The sequence below is a fragment of the Bombyx mori genome, chromosome 14, assembly GCF_030269925.1.
Source record: "Bombyx mori chromosome 14, ASM3026992v2".
In the NCBI taxonomy this organism is placed as follows: domain Eukaryota; kingdom Metazoa; phylum Arthropoda; class Insecta; order Lepidoptera; family Bombycidae; genus Bombyx; species Bombyx mori.
In genome coordinates this window covers 125,861-141,346 of record NC_085120.1, presented here as the reverse complement: position 1 = coordinate 141,346, position 15,486 = coordinate 125,861, and the positions used below count along the sequence as shown (strand labels likewise).

General features: G+C 44.0%; 1 protein-coding gene and 1 long non-coding RNA gene across 2 annotated transcripts; one reads left to right on the top strand and one right to left on the bottom strand.

Moving 5' to 3' along the window:
• Positions 1-2,660: 2,660 nt before the first annotated feature.
• Positions 2,661-7,731, bottom strand: LOC134200062 (uncharacterized). The gene is made up of 2 exons (XR_009974801.1): positions 5,651-7,731; positions 2,661-3,360 (listed from the first exon to the last, which is right to left on the bottom strand). It is a non-coding gene; the product is annotated as an uncharacterized LOC134200062 (long non-coding RNA).
• Positions 7,732-7,819: 88 nt separating this feature from the next.
• Positions 7,820-15,210, top strand: LOC101735607 (prostatic acid phosphatase). The gene is made up of 7 exons (XM_012691354.4): positions 7,820-9,213; positions 9,756-9,866; positions 10,805-11,041; positions 11,396-11,575; positions 11,944-12,064; positions 12,368-12,579; positions 13,295-15,210. Exons 1-7 carry the CDS (start codon positions 9,115-9,117, stop codon positions 13,478-13,480), a joined length of 1,146 nt encoding a protein of 381 aa, XP_012546808.1. The 5' UTR covers positions 7,820-9,114; the 3' UTR covers positions 13,481-15,210.
• Positions 15,211-15,486: the final 276 nt, after the last annotated feature.

Sequence of the window (15,486 nt, the reverse complement as noted above, 5' to 3'; positions counted from 1 at the left end):
TACCGAAAGAAAGAGACGAGTGCTCTCTCCTGCTACTAAATCATTTATGAACAAAAAGACCTGGTGGTAGGTGGGGAAGACTTCGTACGACATAAAACTATTTACTTCATTGGTATCTGTTTAGGGAAATGATGCTCCGAGCCCAGCCCGCGGTCGCAGTTTGCGAGGAGCGCCTTCGATTCGCCTCGAAGGCTTCGTCGGCTGGGCGTCCTTGGGGTGAGCCGCGCCGTCTGGTTGTAGTGTTGACCGCGGTAACCCCCCTACCTCATCCGGGTTCTGACCTCGGAGGGGATCGGACGTCGGGTGTAAGAGTGCAGGGGAGTCGTTTAGTGGGTGGGCCCTAAAATCCTTGGTCCCGCGGTCTGCTCATAACACCATGCAGATCGTAGAGTCTCACATACCCCGCGCGCCCCTTTTGCGCGGGGACCTCGTAGGAGGTTCGGCCCTCTACCCGAAAAAAAAAAAAAAAAAAAAAAAAAAGGGGCGCATGCGCAGGCGCGGCGGTGCCGGCCTCCTGCCCGCTCCTGCCGCGATCTACACTCATACGTATAATCGTAAGGGTCGTACTGTCGATAGTCTAATGTACTTGAGACTGAGCTGCCCAACATCGTCATCTATTCCTCGTTTGAAAAAAATCACACTACTATTGATGGCAAGAAGGCTGCACCCTCCAGGTGGTACTGCCGCGTAATCAGCTCCGGCAGGGGAGACTCCGAGGTACACGCGTGTTTGAAGCTTTTCATCGGATCGTACACCAAACAAACGAAATAACTGATACTGACGTAGAAGACAAGCTACGGGAATAACTCGATGTGATGAAATATTTGTGTCAAGGTCAACCATAATTAGCTATTGTGCAAACAAACGGAAACAGAATTAATTAAAAGTCAAACTATGCAAAAACAACCGTAGTTACCGGATCGCGTCAAGTTTCTAATCTACACCATCCAATTCCTACAATCTCGTTTTTGCAGGTTAACGTCAGAGCGTTACTTCGATAAGGTTATATTATGCGTCATAATAATCGTCTTATTGTTTCCGCCGCTGACTACGCCTGATCATGCAGGAGCCAGTCACCGTCGACGCCCTAGACACGGATCCATAAGGTTCAATAACCTTTGCAGCAGACGCCTTCAGCTCTAACTCTAGGAGCAGACTTAGGAAGCTCGGTAACCGTACTCGTCGAACACGACAAAGAGGTCGACGTGCAACCTAACCCATGCATCAGCCCGCTGAGTTTCTCGCCGGATCTTCTCAGCGGGTCGCGATTCCGATCCGGTAGTAGATTCATTCGCGAAGCAGTTGCTCTTGAGTTGTTAGGTCTTCTTCGGAGACGCTCGGGCAGTTGTTAACAAATCTCACCCCTCCTGGCTGAGCCAGTGCTCGCCCACCTGTCGCGTGTCCTGGTGAAACTGGAAAAGTCTCTGGGAAAAAAAAACTTCGATTCATATCTCAAAGTGAATAAGTACACCGGGTTTTTTATCTTATAGAACTCGACGACTCCAACACTTTATTAGTTTTTCTCTTCTCACGTAAATGTGCATCATTTATTGAACCAAAAATTAAGGTCTCTATTAGATAGATGCCAGCTGCCCACACAACACATACAAACAGAAAATATTTGGGAATAACAACAAAGGGAAAGCCTTCCAGCGAACGGTTGAGATCGTTCGTTTTCTTATGAAGGAAGGATTACAGTACTGGTAGACGAGTGAGGCCCAGCTGGGGGGGAAGAAAATTGATAACAGCTGCCCGAGTGCCTCCGGACAAGGCCTAATAACTCGAAGGCAGCTGCTTCGCGATGAATTGTTCGGTTGTTGTTTGGAACATATGTACGCATAGCTTGAAAATGTCGTTAGCGAGACTTTGTTTTATTTTTATTGCTTAGATGGGTGCAAGATCTCACAGCCCACCTGATGTTAAGTGGTGACCGAAACCCATAGACATCTACAACGTAAATGCAGCCACCTACCTCGAGATATAAGTTCTAAGGTCTCAGTATAGTTACAACGGCTACCCCACCGTTCGAACCGAAACGCATTATTGCTTCACGGCAGAAATAGGCTAGGCGGTGGTACCTACCCGTGCGGACTAACAATAGGTCCTACCACCAGTAAATTCTTGTGATGCGAGGTTACATTGTTTCATTTGATTCGTTTATTTATAGCGTAGTCAGCTCGTCCACCCTTCTAAGCAATAAAAAAAAAAGTCTGAAGTTGACATCTGAAGCATGGGACGACGGTCGCTCGCCGCCAGCCCTGGCCCACACGCTACATGTGACAGCTATGTATGTACACTTATTAACTCGCCCAGCGACAGTCATCGAGCCAACCGCCATGAAAGCACAACCAGAATGCGGAAGCGATTTAATTTTGTAAATGATAAATCGATATCAAATGACCAACATTCGATTGTGTGAAACAAAATCACGAAAAATTGAGACACGCTCAAATACTAAATGTACCTAAAGAATTACGACAAAATCTAGACATTCTCTGTTCAGTACCGTTTTCAACTTTATTTGCGTGTGATAAAAGCCAATTATTAACGTTTCTTGGCTTTGTTTCTCGGAAATAATCGATTTTCGATAACTGGATGGGTGTCTCGTGTCGATAAGGATCTGAATTAGGATTGGCGTGACGTACTTATCTCTTCAGGGGTTTTTTAATGACAAATAATTTATTAAATTAATCTAAAAATTTTAAAACCTTATCGAGTTTATCTTCTTACAAGCAAGTGAAAATATAATGAAAAATTATTTAGTGAACAATGAATTGCATAAATAAGGCGAAGTAGAAGTGGCAGCGGACAGGGCGCTTCGCTTGTAGAGCAGCTGGCGGTGCTGGAGTGGCGGTCGTGTGTGAAGACGCCACGTACCGTAGCCCTCCCACTGCTGGGGGTCGCGGGCCCGTCCGATGCGGGCAGCGCAGCCCGTGCACAGGAATAGGCTACTCAAAAACGTTGTGTTGTACAAGAATGTTTTATATCTACAATAATCACTTAGATTCCACTCGGAGTTCAAGTCAGAATAGAAATTGAGTTCATGGTAAATGATTTCTCTTTAATGGTTTAACTGCAGCTTATCCGGTGCCTTGAGGTGCTCGATCTTAAACTTGACTTCCAGGACTGGGCCATCACCATCATTCTAACGTAAATCGGATCCAGATAACGGATCCTCTCTTGATCCAGATACCGTTTAGACGACATAATTATGGCATAATCAGGCACAGCGCGCCTGACCTTAACGTTGTATCGTGTCAGCATGTGGACTGCAGTTCAGCCGACACAGTACTGCGAATGGCACGAGGGGCAGCCCTACTGCTCGGATCTGTATAATCCGATCAGTTTTTCAGCGTCGACCTTCGAACAATAAATGCATTGTTTTTACTATTTCGTAAATTTAGTCTCGACCGTATTATTTTATAGTTTTTCTTCATTTAAATATTTAAATTACGAAACGCTCTCAAACGAAAACTTGTCGTTAGCAAAGAGCAGCGTCTCTCAAACGAACTCAAGTGCCGAACTTGTGCACTGTTGGAGTGTCGAAGGTCACCGGATATATTGTATATTGTAACCGGATATAACTAGTCAGGTCATAAGTATTGTCACACAGTAAAAACTTTTATTTTAGAATGCTGGCCACAAAAAAGTTTATTGAATTCGAATTTCGAATTGTTCATGAAAATAAAAATGTATACCTTTAGAATTTTACTCATTTTTTAATATGGAGTGGACGCTTAAAGAAGACCGTGTTGCAGTTATTGCGTTGCATCGTTGCGGTTACGCGCAAATTCAAATTTTTAACATACTGAAAAATTTGAATATAACCAAAAGATTCGTTTATCGTACCATCAAACGATACAATGAAGACTCTAGTATAGATGACAGGTCAAGAAGTGGTCGCCCTCGGTCTGTTAGGACTCCAGCAGTGATAAAAGCTGTGAAGGCGCGAATTCAAAGAAATCCCAAACGTAAGCAGAAACTGTTGGCCCTTCAGATGGGGTTAAGCAGAACCACGGTGAAAAGGGTGTTAAATGAAGACTTAGGGCTTCGGGCATATCGAAGAAAAACAGGACATCGTTTGAATGCTCGTCTAATGGACCTGAGACTGAAGAGATGCCGCACTTTGTTGAAGCGGTACGCGGGAAAAAAATATCAGGAAATTCTTTTTTCGGATGAAAAAATTTTTACCGTAGAAGAGAGCTACAACAAACAAAATGATAAGGTGTACGCACACAGTAGTGAAGAAGCGAGCAACTGTATTCCGCGTGTCCAACGAGGTCATTTTCCATCCTCGCTCATGGTATGGTTGGGAGTTTCGTTATTGGTTATTGGGGCTTAACAGAGGTACATTTTTGTGAGAAAAGTGTAAAAACGAATGCAGTTGTGTATCAAAATACAGTCCTGACGAACCTTGTGGAACCTGTTTCTCATACCATGTTCAATAACAGGCACTGGGTATTCCAACAAGATTCGATGCCAGCTCATAGAGCGAAGAGCACACAAGACTGGCTGGCGGCGCGTGAAATCGACTTCATCCGGCACGAAGACTGGCCCTCCTCCAGTCCAGATTTGAATCCGTTAGATTACAAGATATGGCAACACTTGGAGGAAAAGGCGTGCTCAAAGCCTCATCCCAATTTGGAGTCACTCAAGACATCCTTGATTAAGGCAGCCGCCGATATTGACATGGACCTCGTTCGTGTTGCGATAGACGACTGGCCGCGCAGATTGAAGGCCTGTATTCAAAATCACGGAGGTCATTTTGAATAAACTTTAGTGTCATAAGAATCTATGTTTTGTTAAGTTCATTTTGGTATATGAATTTACATAATGAATAAACTTGTTTCAATTATTTTACATTAAACATATGACAGAATTTATGACCTGACTAGGTATTGTATATCAACCGGCCCCGGGCGGCGCTGGCTGCGAGGGTCTGTGCGGAGCCCCAGGTCTGAACTTGGATTTGTAAATTCGTCAAATGTTAGTAGTGCGAATCAGGTTTTTCTGGACTTTGAACGTTTAGTAAATACACACAAGTTAATTCGTCACAGCTTGTTGAAACGACCAACCGATTTCTTGTATATATGGTAGATACTAAAACAGCAATGTCGCTATCTGTCGCTCTGTCCACAGGAAACAGGTAATTGATAACAGTGACACCTATGAACAAACATATCGTGAGCGCCGACCGCTTGTTCATTCATTATCACTATATTTACGACTCTTCATAAAGTGAGTAAACAAAAACACAATATTCGTCTAATAAGTGGCCGCTACTGATAATGTTATCGGTCGATTTGTTTATCTACAGTTCGGTGTTTGGTTCATGAAAAAGATGTGGCATCGTCGTATGTGTTGTGCTGCAAACTTACAGGGTTCGACCCCGTACCATTGAGACAGCAACCCGTTCGCTTCCCCCAAGCCTTCAACCTTCTCCTCTCAGACTACCCGCCTTCTGAGCTTGACCACTTGGGTGTTGCCGCAGCGCTGCCCCTCTCCACACGGTACTTAAAGCGCCCTTGGCCATCAGCGGCGGCCTCGTGGTGTGCTGCGCGTTCCTGAGCGACGACAACCACGCACGGCTGTGGGCACAGTGGTGGTGGTGCAATCGTGGGAAATATAACAAATGTACAGAAAAACTTACGGCCAAAAAATCGCAGGGAAATTTACTTATTTTATCTTGATAGGTAATTAATTATCTACGTAAATGAAGTCTCAATACAGACTGAGATGTGGGGCACGCACGTGTGGCGGTATGGCGCGCTCGGTCAGTGGGGGAGAGCGACATGCGGCGGGTAATTCCCCGAGTTTCATTCGTCCTCTGTGTGTGTGTGTTCATTGTTTTCGTTTTGAGTCCATTTGCACGACGATCATATTATTATGATGACTTATTTGTTTCCAAATATACACTCTGATAAGTTGAATAGCTTAGACAAAATATATCTTTTTTTTTTTTATTGCCCTTGTAGGCTGACGAGCATACGGCCCACCTGATGGTGAGTGGTTACCGTCGCTCAAGGACTTCAGCAATGCCAGGGGCAGAGCCAAACCGCTGCCTACCGCTTAATACTCTCCACAAGCCTCGTTTGAAGAAGGACATATCATAGCGCTCGGGAAACACCGTGGAGGGGAGCTCATTCCATAGCCGGATGGTACGTGGCAAAAAAGATCTCTGGAAACGCACTGTGGATGACCGCAGTGGCTCCAGGTAGTATGGATGAACTCTACTCCGGTGGCGGGCGGTGCGATGGTAAAAACGAGATGCCGGTATCATCTCGAACAATTCCTCAGAGCACTCCCCATGGAACATACGGTACAGAATACAGAAGATTCTGAAGAAGACAGAACAGATCTAATAAATGAATAAAAATAATTATTATTTAGGTAAAGCTACTTATAAATAAAAAATCTGGGTTAGCTCACCGTCAGTTGGCAGCGTTCCCAGAAGGCCGGCAGCATTTCCAAGTTGGATAGCAATGCTAATTCTTTGTGCAAAATACGTACCGGCCTTCTGGTCTCCCGAGGCCTCAAATAGTTTTTTTTAAGGTCTTTAATAAAATACAATTAGACAAATAAATATTTCCAGAAAATAAATACCCAGATTACATGCAGTTCAGAAATGAAGTTGGGCTGGACACTTAGCAAGCCGAATAGATGATAGATGCAATAAATAGGACAGTGTCAGAGTGGTGGTCCAGATTAGGTCGTAGAGGTGCCGGAAGACTTCCGGCAAGGTGGCCCGGTGACATAGGCAGGACGGCCGGTCATACGGGGATGAGAGTTGCGGGAGATGGAACATTCTTTATTCTTTATTTGTACACACAGTTAATATAATACAGTAATTGTGATAAGATATAAAAAATGGCGAGCTTAACTCAACAATTGAGTTATCTACCAGCTAACCGTTCTTAAAGAAGGAAAGCTTTACATGAGTGGGTAGATGAGTACAATCTAATTAATTTAATTATTGATACAATAACAATAAAATTGATTGACAATAACAATAAAAATAATAAAAACATTATGTCAAAAACGTGGAGCCTATGCCCAGCTGTGGGTATCAAAGGGCCGAAATGAATGAATAAGTAGTTCATAAATAAACAACATTTGGTAGTTGTGTAATTGTGTTGTATTTTGTAATTTTTATATTTAATTTTAAACTACTACATTTTTTTGTTTAACACACACGTTGTTCAGAGGTTTCTGGAGCCCTCACAACTCCAATACCACGTTCCCCGGTGAGATCCAAGTCTCACTTGGACTTTTGCTCCTAGACCCTTCCAGGCGGAAACGCGCCTCCACCTTCGCAATTACACATATTTATAATACATTTATTATCACAGCTTTGTTTTTTCTCCCTGGAGGGGCTCACGAGCACACGGAGCTCTGCGAAAGTAAAACATTTATCTCATCCGGCAGTCGCGTAGTCGCGGCGATACAAGCCTTCGCTACTTCTAACATCTTAACTACTTACTTACAGTGATAACTGATTCTATCACTCGATTCTATCTATCGAACAGTAGAATATATCAGCACAATGAAGGGGTCGCGGGGCGGCGGGGCGGCGGGGCGGCGGGGGGCGGCGGGGGGCGGCGCTGGGTGACTCATGGAACTTCCTGCAACGACTGGCCGTTTTTTTTAAATTAATGTTTTGCAATAACACACAAATACAGTTGGAAGTCGTTAGTTCCTAGCCTGTTGTACTACCACTGTGTGTCAACGTTTACGAGTGCTGTCCAAAACTTGTGTACTTAAATGAGGTCGGAGACTGGAATATATTAATATTTAAGAGAAAGATATGCCGGATATTTTTATTTTAGTTATTTTTACATCGATATATATCGATGCATTTTTAAGTCAAACTTGGAAGAGAACGATAAGACAACGGGCGATAAGACAAGTGAAGTTCGTTGTAGTTTAGAAAGACATACTTTTTGTAACTATTGTCTTCGAACGGTAAAAAATCCTCGGGATTGTATTTAGAAGCAATCATTACATCATTCTAATTGACACAATCATTTTAATGACATAATTATAATAATGATTTATTAGCAAGCTGCGTCAACGCATAAGTCCGGTAGGCCCGCGTCCACGGCCTGCTCAGCGCGCCGCCACGCCACTGACGTCACCGCGACGTCCGCAGACCCATCTGATAACTCACCAGCTCACACATCGCGTTCAAAGTATTACACGCAGGTTTAGGTACATCCTCACGTATCAGCCACGTATTCAATCATCGTTGAAAAATAAAAACCGCCATTGTACATGTGGCAGAGCGTAGTGTCGGTCCGCAAGAGCAGGTAGGTGCCGTAAGTGGGTAGGTAGATGAGTAGGTACCGCTATCCTACCTATTTCTGCCCAAAAATAGTCATGAGATTTGTTTCACAGGGTGAGACGGCTGTTGTACAACACAATTAAGACTTCGACCTCAAGTCTTACAGCGAGTGGCAACATTTTTGTGGCTCCGGTAACCACTTATCACCTGGTGAACGTTAGCGCGTTGAACCATTTATGCAACAAAAATATTGACTAAGCAGTTCTAGTGCTACAGACTCTCGGATGTCCCAGCATCCCAGTAGGGCCGTCGCTGTAAGGCACTCTTCTTAGACGACTTCCCACAAGCCAGTACTTCTATTGGCTTCAATGTCCGATCTGAATTGTAAACTTCACTTCCCACAGCCAGGAAATAAAAACACGGATTGCAGTAGTTCACTTGATTCTGTATTAGTCCACTTGTACAATTTTTAGGTATGTGTTCATTACAGACTACACATCTTTTTGCCCATTTTTTCGTCTACCGCCTTTTTTTATTATGACTCGTCCTCACTACCGCTATGGCTCCCACCAACAGCGTTGCCATATCGCAATCCGAAAATTGTCTAATTTTAACACGATAAATATTATATTATAATTATTTTACAGACTTTACATTTATAGATATCAATAATGATTCACATATTTTAAAAATATTATCAAAATATTTGGCGAGCCCGTCAAACCCTACAGATAACTCATAGATTAGCCTTAATAATTATCTAGTATGAAAATAAAAAGCAGTATATAAGCTCACAAAGCGACGTGCTATAGAGTAGGACTAACTCAGCCGACATGCGAGTCGTGTACTTTGTAGGCGTCTTGGCTGCGTTGGCCCAGCACGTCAGGGCTGGCGACGCTACAGACGGAACCGAACTGGTTTCAACTTTTTTGGTAAGCATTTGTACATTTTGTTGACACTCTAGTTGAGTTCCGGATGCAAGTCTCTTTTTTATTGAAAAAAACCTTCAAAAGTTTTCTGTGATCATTGGCGGCTGGATTGTTGAATTCTGTCACAAACAACTATTACTGGTAGGACCTCTTATTTTCTGGTGGTAGGACCTCTTGTGAGTCCGCGCGGGTAGGTACCACCACCCTGCCTATTTCTGACGTGAAGCAATAATGTGTTTCGGTTTTGAAGGGTGAGGCAGCCATAACTATACTTGAGACCTTAGAGCTTATATCTCAAGGAGGGTGGCGCATTTACCTTGTAGATATCTATGGGCTCCAGTAACCGCTTAACACCAGGTGGGCTGTGAGCTCGTCCACCCATCTAAGGAATTAATAAAAAAATTAAACTATGATCAAAAATATATCAAAGTCTTTCTGCCGTGCGGACGTTGAGTACCAAGCAGATGATGGTACATAAAGTACATTGGCACTGGAAATGGGAAGGTGTGTTTGGTGAGGTTACAATGCGGCGTCTGTTTGTCCAGGTACATCGGCACGGCGACAGGACGCCGGTGGAGATCACCCTGGCCATGTCCACGGACCCCGCCGCGCTGGAGCAGGCCGCGGCTCCCTATGGCTTTGGACAACTCACTGAGGTATCGTTGTTTACCTTATTTTGTACCTAAACCAAATTGAACACTAAAAAGCAAGTTTGTCTAAATACTGACGATAGGCTTCAATTGTGAAGATACTCACAAAAAAGGAAACTATAATTCTTCATCTTCTTATCAGCCCATAGACGTCCACTGCTGGACTATAATTATTAACAATTAATTGCCTTGGTACGAAAACCTTGAATCCTAATAACCCGCTTAGATTTTAGATTTAAACCTCTGTTTGTTTGTTTATTAGAATATCAGAGTCATTCGGATTGTCAATAATCTCAATCTGACAGATTGCTTGGAACCTCTTTGTCCACGTAGGGCTTCAGTGCCCTCTGTGTTTTGTACCGCACGTTCCATGAGGAGTGTTTTGAGCGATTGTTCGCAATAATCTCTTTATCTCTTTTTTACAATGGCACCGCTCGCCGCTAGCGTAGAATCCACTAATGCTATCTGGAACCGCTGCCCTCAAGCACAGTACGTTTGCAGATATATTATTTGTCAAATACTATCCGCCTCTGGAACAAACTCTCCTTCACAGTGTTTCCCATGAAAAGTTCTCCAATAAATATCCTTCCGCAGACGAGGTTTGAGGAGTCCTCAGCATTAGGCAGCACACTTGCGTGTCCTTCTGGTATTTCTGATGTCAATGAGCGCCGGTGACCTCTTACCATCAAGCGGGCCGTGTGCTCGTCTGATTGTCGCTCGGAGTCCATAGACGCCCTGGATGTAAATACCACCGTCCACCTGGAGAGACACGGCTGAAATCTCAATTGCACTGGAATGATGGCTACTTGACTCAAAACGGCACGATTGCTTAATAGCAAAATTAAGCAGTACACTGTTACTAGCCCACGTGGGCTCACGACTCATGACGCGTGCCATAACAAGTATTAGCGCGAGCAACCTACATATATACATGTTGCCACCAGTTCGGTAAGAAGACCAGCTACAAAGTGGGAGAGTACATCAAGTCACGTTACGGCGCTCTGCTCTCGGACCGATACAACGCCTCCGAGATCTTCATCCGGTCCACGGACTCGACACGCACGAAGATGACTGTCCTGACCGCGATGGCCGCTGTCTACCCACCTCCTGAAGACAACTGGAGCTCAGAGATTCACTGGACCCCCGTGCCCTACACCACCGTCCCACCTAAATATGACCATGTGAGTACATGTGAATAAAAAAATATATCCGATCCATCCACTGCTTACCACGGTTCTCCCCCAGGATCGCCTTAACGTGCGGTCCTGTGGATGTAATGTGATGTATTCGAGGCCAAGCCTAAACTAGCGACCACTAGCTGTGTAGCATATTGGTGAAATAATAATCGTTACACTGAAGCACCAGTCACATCGAAACAGTGGCCTGCGTCGGGGCAGGCCGCTGTAGTCTGCACGGCCGCCCCTGACCGGCGGCGACCTTCAAACACTCACAATATCAATGTAGACATGATGTAACCTACCAGTGTAGCGCAAGCCTCACTCAGGACGTAAGATTGTTAAATGAATCTACTACAGAACCTGGCAAACCTCAACTGTCCGGAGTTCATCTCGTTCTACTACGACCAGTTCATGAAACCTTCCGAGAAGATGGCCCCCTACCGCGACTTCCTGGCGAGATGGTCTGAAATTCTCGGTTTCGACCTCGTGCAGATGCCCGCCCTGGCGTACATGTTCTACGACGTATACACTGCTCAGGTAAGCTCAGCCTGAGGCTTCAATTATATTCCGATTAATCAACTAAGCAAATTCAACAACAATGCTGAGTCCTCGTCTTACTGAGGCTGGGACACACAGACACACAAATATTAATCGTCATCGGTGCGTCATCGCTCCCTCCAGATCGTGCACTCCAGACAGCCACTTTGGATAAACTAAATAAAAGAGAGCGTTTTCCTCACGGTGCTGCTGACATTGTTTAATGCAAATGAGACCTATCACTTAAGTCAACTTTCTATCGAAATTAAATGTCGAAACTGAATCACACACAGTATTCGAAGTAAATATACTTATTTGAGGGAGGGTCGAGTGAAAGGGAGAAACACTGAGAGCTAATAATGTGCCAGCTCGGGCTGGGCGTCCCGCTGGACGAGGCCACGGCGCAGAAGTTCCCCGAGATCGAAGCGGCGGCCGGGGCGGCCATCGACGTCGTGTTCGGAGATGAAAACTACATCGCGCTACAAGCGGGTCCGTACTAAGCTAACTCACCTTTATGGACAACTCTTTCCTTTGTTGCCTCAGTAAGTAGACGAGCATGCGGCCCGCCTGATGGTGAGCGATCGTCGGCGCTCATCGGCATGTGCGACACCGCGGCGGCCGTGCAGTAGCATATGATCACTTGCATGCACCGTTCCTGTGTGCACTGAGCTGGCTCAAGGGTGCACTTTACAGATTGAACGTTATAGGCAATAGTTAATCACTGACAGACACGTGCATGTGTATGTATGTTGAGTGCGAGATTGTTATCACGAGTGTGGGTTTCCTCCCCAGGAGTGTTGCTGAATGAGTTCTTGAAGGCGGCGGCGGCGGTGGTGGGGGGCGAGAGCGCGCGGCGGGTGCACGTGTACTCCGCGCACGACTACAACGTGTACTCCCTGATGGCCGTCTCCAGGATCAGTCCGCGACAAGGAGTGCCCAAGTACGGCTCCGTATTCTCCCTCGAGCTGAGGAAGGTCACCGCGACCGGGAAGTATGTAGTTTTGGTGAGTGCAGAGTGGGGAGAGACTGTCACGACACTCGGCAGCACTTGACGCTCGCACCCAGGGACTTCACATTTTGTGTTTAGGTTATTGTTATTTGAATATGATTATTTGGAAGTGACCGTCTTCACATAGCCTGCGCGTATAGGTGATTGGTTTCAAGATCTCTACACTTTAAAATTCGAATATTAAAATTCTATAAATAATTTTGTTCTGCAGTTTTAAGATTTCCTTATTTTATGTAGTCAAATGAGCATACGATCCAAGTGATGGCAAGTGCATCGCTCAGATAACCTTCACCCATACTTGCTGGCATCCTGGGCACAGGTCGCTGGCTGTCAAGAGAGATTTTAAATAGGGTTTCAAAAAGAACGTATCAGCCCTTCAGCCGCAGTCCAGGTAGTAAAAAGAGATGACCGTACCCTCTCAAATAACTCCTACGCAGTCCTACGACATCCCACACGGTGCAAAACATACGGAAAAGAAAAATCGCTGCGACCCCGAAATGCAAACCTTCAGGGAGAATAGATTTATTTATAGTTCCAAGGACCCTCAGCTCTGTGAAGTCAGACATAAGGCTACTATATGGTTACTAGCCATGTAGTCCATGGTACAGCTGATACTTGCAAGCTCGGTCACGAGGGCCGCGCGTTCAGACCAGTCCACACCAGTCCGTACCGCCCAGTTGTTCATAATACAAATGTTTGTTTACTTTCAGCCCGTTTATCTAAGATCTCCGTACGAGCAGATCCAGTACCTGCAGGTGGAGGGCTGCAGCGCGCTGCTGTGTGACCTGGAAGAGTTTCAGCAGCTCACCTCCCGCTACGTGCTCGAAGAGGACGAGTGGAGGACGAAGTGCGGCTTCACGCACGACCTCGAAGTGGACGACTCCAGCATTAACTAAGAGTGCTCAAGAAGGACGTCCCTCCCTTTTAAAAACGAGTGTTTGTTCAGTAGTGTCACCTCCGGTGCTGAAGCGGACCCCTGTGCAATAATCATATCTTTTTTACAAATAATATTTATTTATTTATTTATTAAGTTGCACCAACAAAGTGATCATCAATACAAAACATTGACCAATTGACAAAAGTTCATGGCAGATGTCACCTCAATATAGGTGCAATCGACAGTGCATTAACAAAAAAAAAAAATATACCTATATATAACTAAGATTTGATTACATTTCATTCATTGCTTAAGATAAATTTATGTTTAATGGGGAAATGATCCGCGACAGATTTTTCCTGTAAGCTGTGAGACAATTAGAAAAAACATCTTTTTCACTTAAAATTAGTTCAGCGCAATCGGACAACTCCGAAGGAACATTGACGGAGACCGTGCTACCCTGGACATTATTGTAGTCCCAAAGGATTCTCTGATCTAATTATATGGGAATGAATATGATAGAGCGGCAACAGCACACGGGGCCGGCCCGACCCTGCTGTCGCCTGTCAGTCGGCCCACCGCGCGGTAAGCCACCCTCGCTGAGAGAACTTCCCTGTGTCGTTCCCTGTACGAGTACTCGCCCACTCGCGCACTCCTATTGTTCTAATGTTCAGATCGGAACTCAGGCCTGCTCGGATCAGAGGGACGGTTGTCCCTAGTACCCGCCTAGTCGTACGGGCCGCTGTTACTGCCACTGTCTAGCTTCGATGAGAGTCTATAACATCCCATTATTCCCATTACATTCAGTACCTGACGAACCACCATAGCATGATCTTCTGATCCATAATCTCAGTGGCAACAAAACATAACGAGTAAGTACATGTTAGTGATATATTCAGTAAATATTCTAGATTACAGGCGTGTGACAGCAACAAATATTAATGTAAGTTTTGATAGTTAATAATTAATTAATTGTATTCATGTCATCAATGTGTTTGAAAAATCTTTAAAGTTTTCACAATGAAGCAATCACATAAACATCACAATGTTCAAGTATTTTAAATCAATCCAGTTTACCGAAATAAGCCATCACTAGCGCTATCTATTGCATGAAACACAAATGTTTCGCGCGAATTATAACTAGAGTTGGCGTATAATATTTGGTTGGCGAAATCACTCGTATTAGTTTACTAATATTACGCTAGATGGCATTAAAATAAAAAAAAACAAATTCATTTTCGAACTGTAAATACTTGATATTAGTGTATCTTCAATACGTGAAGGAAAAACTTTGTACCCTTTTTACGAAAATTGCGCGGACGGAGGAGTATGAAATTTCCTACACTTATAGAGAATATAGAGAAAGAGTGCAGAATGTTAATATTTTTTTAAATTATGCCTAAAAATACATTAAATCAATAAATAAAACATTACACAGCTATCATGTATTTGACGCACACACGCATGCATACTATTTATTTATTGTCAAACTTTTGTTCTTGACGTCTGTGGTCAAATTGAGAATAGATTAAAAATATTGTTTGTCTTTGTTAATATTTTTCTATAGTGTAGAGTTAGGCAATCGCCTGATGCCCGTATTTGCTGAATGCACATCGGATGACCCCGTGCGTCATAACAGAAACTGCACCATTGCAGATTTAGCAATAAGTTTACTTAATAAATATATTGTAATTGTAAATTAGTCTTGTAGTACATTCAAACGAATAAACATCGTTTTAATTAAATAAATTCTTTTTTTTATAATTATCTCGTTCGCCGTTACTTAACTGTAGTCATGGCGAAATTTGTGATTATCTAATATATAAAATTCTCGTGTGACGGTGTGCGTGATTGAACTCCTCCAAAACGGCTCGACCGATTTTCGTGAATCTTAGCGTGCATATCGGCCAGGGTGGAGAATCGAACAACATCTATTTTTCATCCCCCTAAATGTTAAAGGTGGTCCCAAAATTTTATTTTTAATTTTTTAGACAAAATTTTGTGTTTTTATTTTTTTATGATACC

Coding starts and splice junctions, on each gene's coding strand:
- LOC101735607 (XM_012691354.4), top strand. CDS start 9,115: ATGCGAGTCGTGTACTTTGTAGGCGTCTTGGCTGCGTTGGCCCAGCAC. Junction 11,576..11,943: donor ACGACGTATACACTGCTCAG/GTAAGCTCAGCC, acceptor ATAATGTGCCAG/CTCGGGCTGGGCGTCCCGCT. Junction 12,580..13,294: donor CCGGGAAGTATGTAGTTTTG/GTGAGTGCAGAG, acceptor GTTTACTTTCAG/CCCGTTTATCTAAGATCTCC.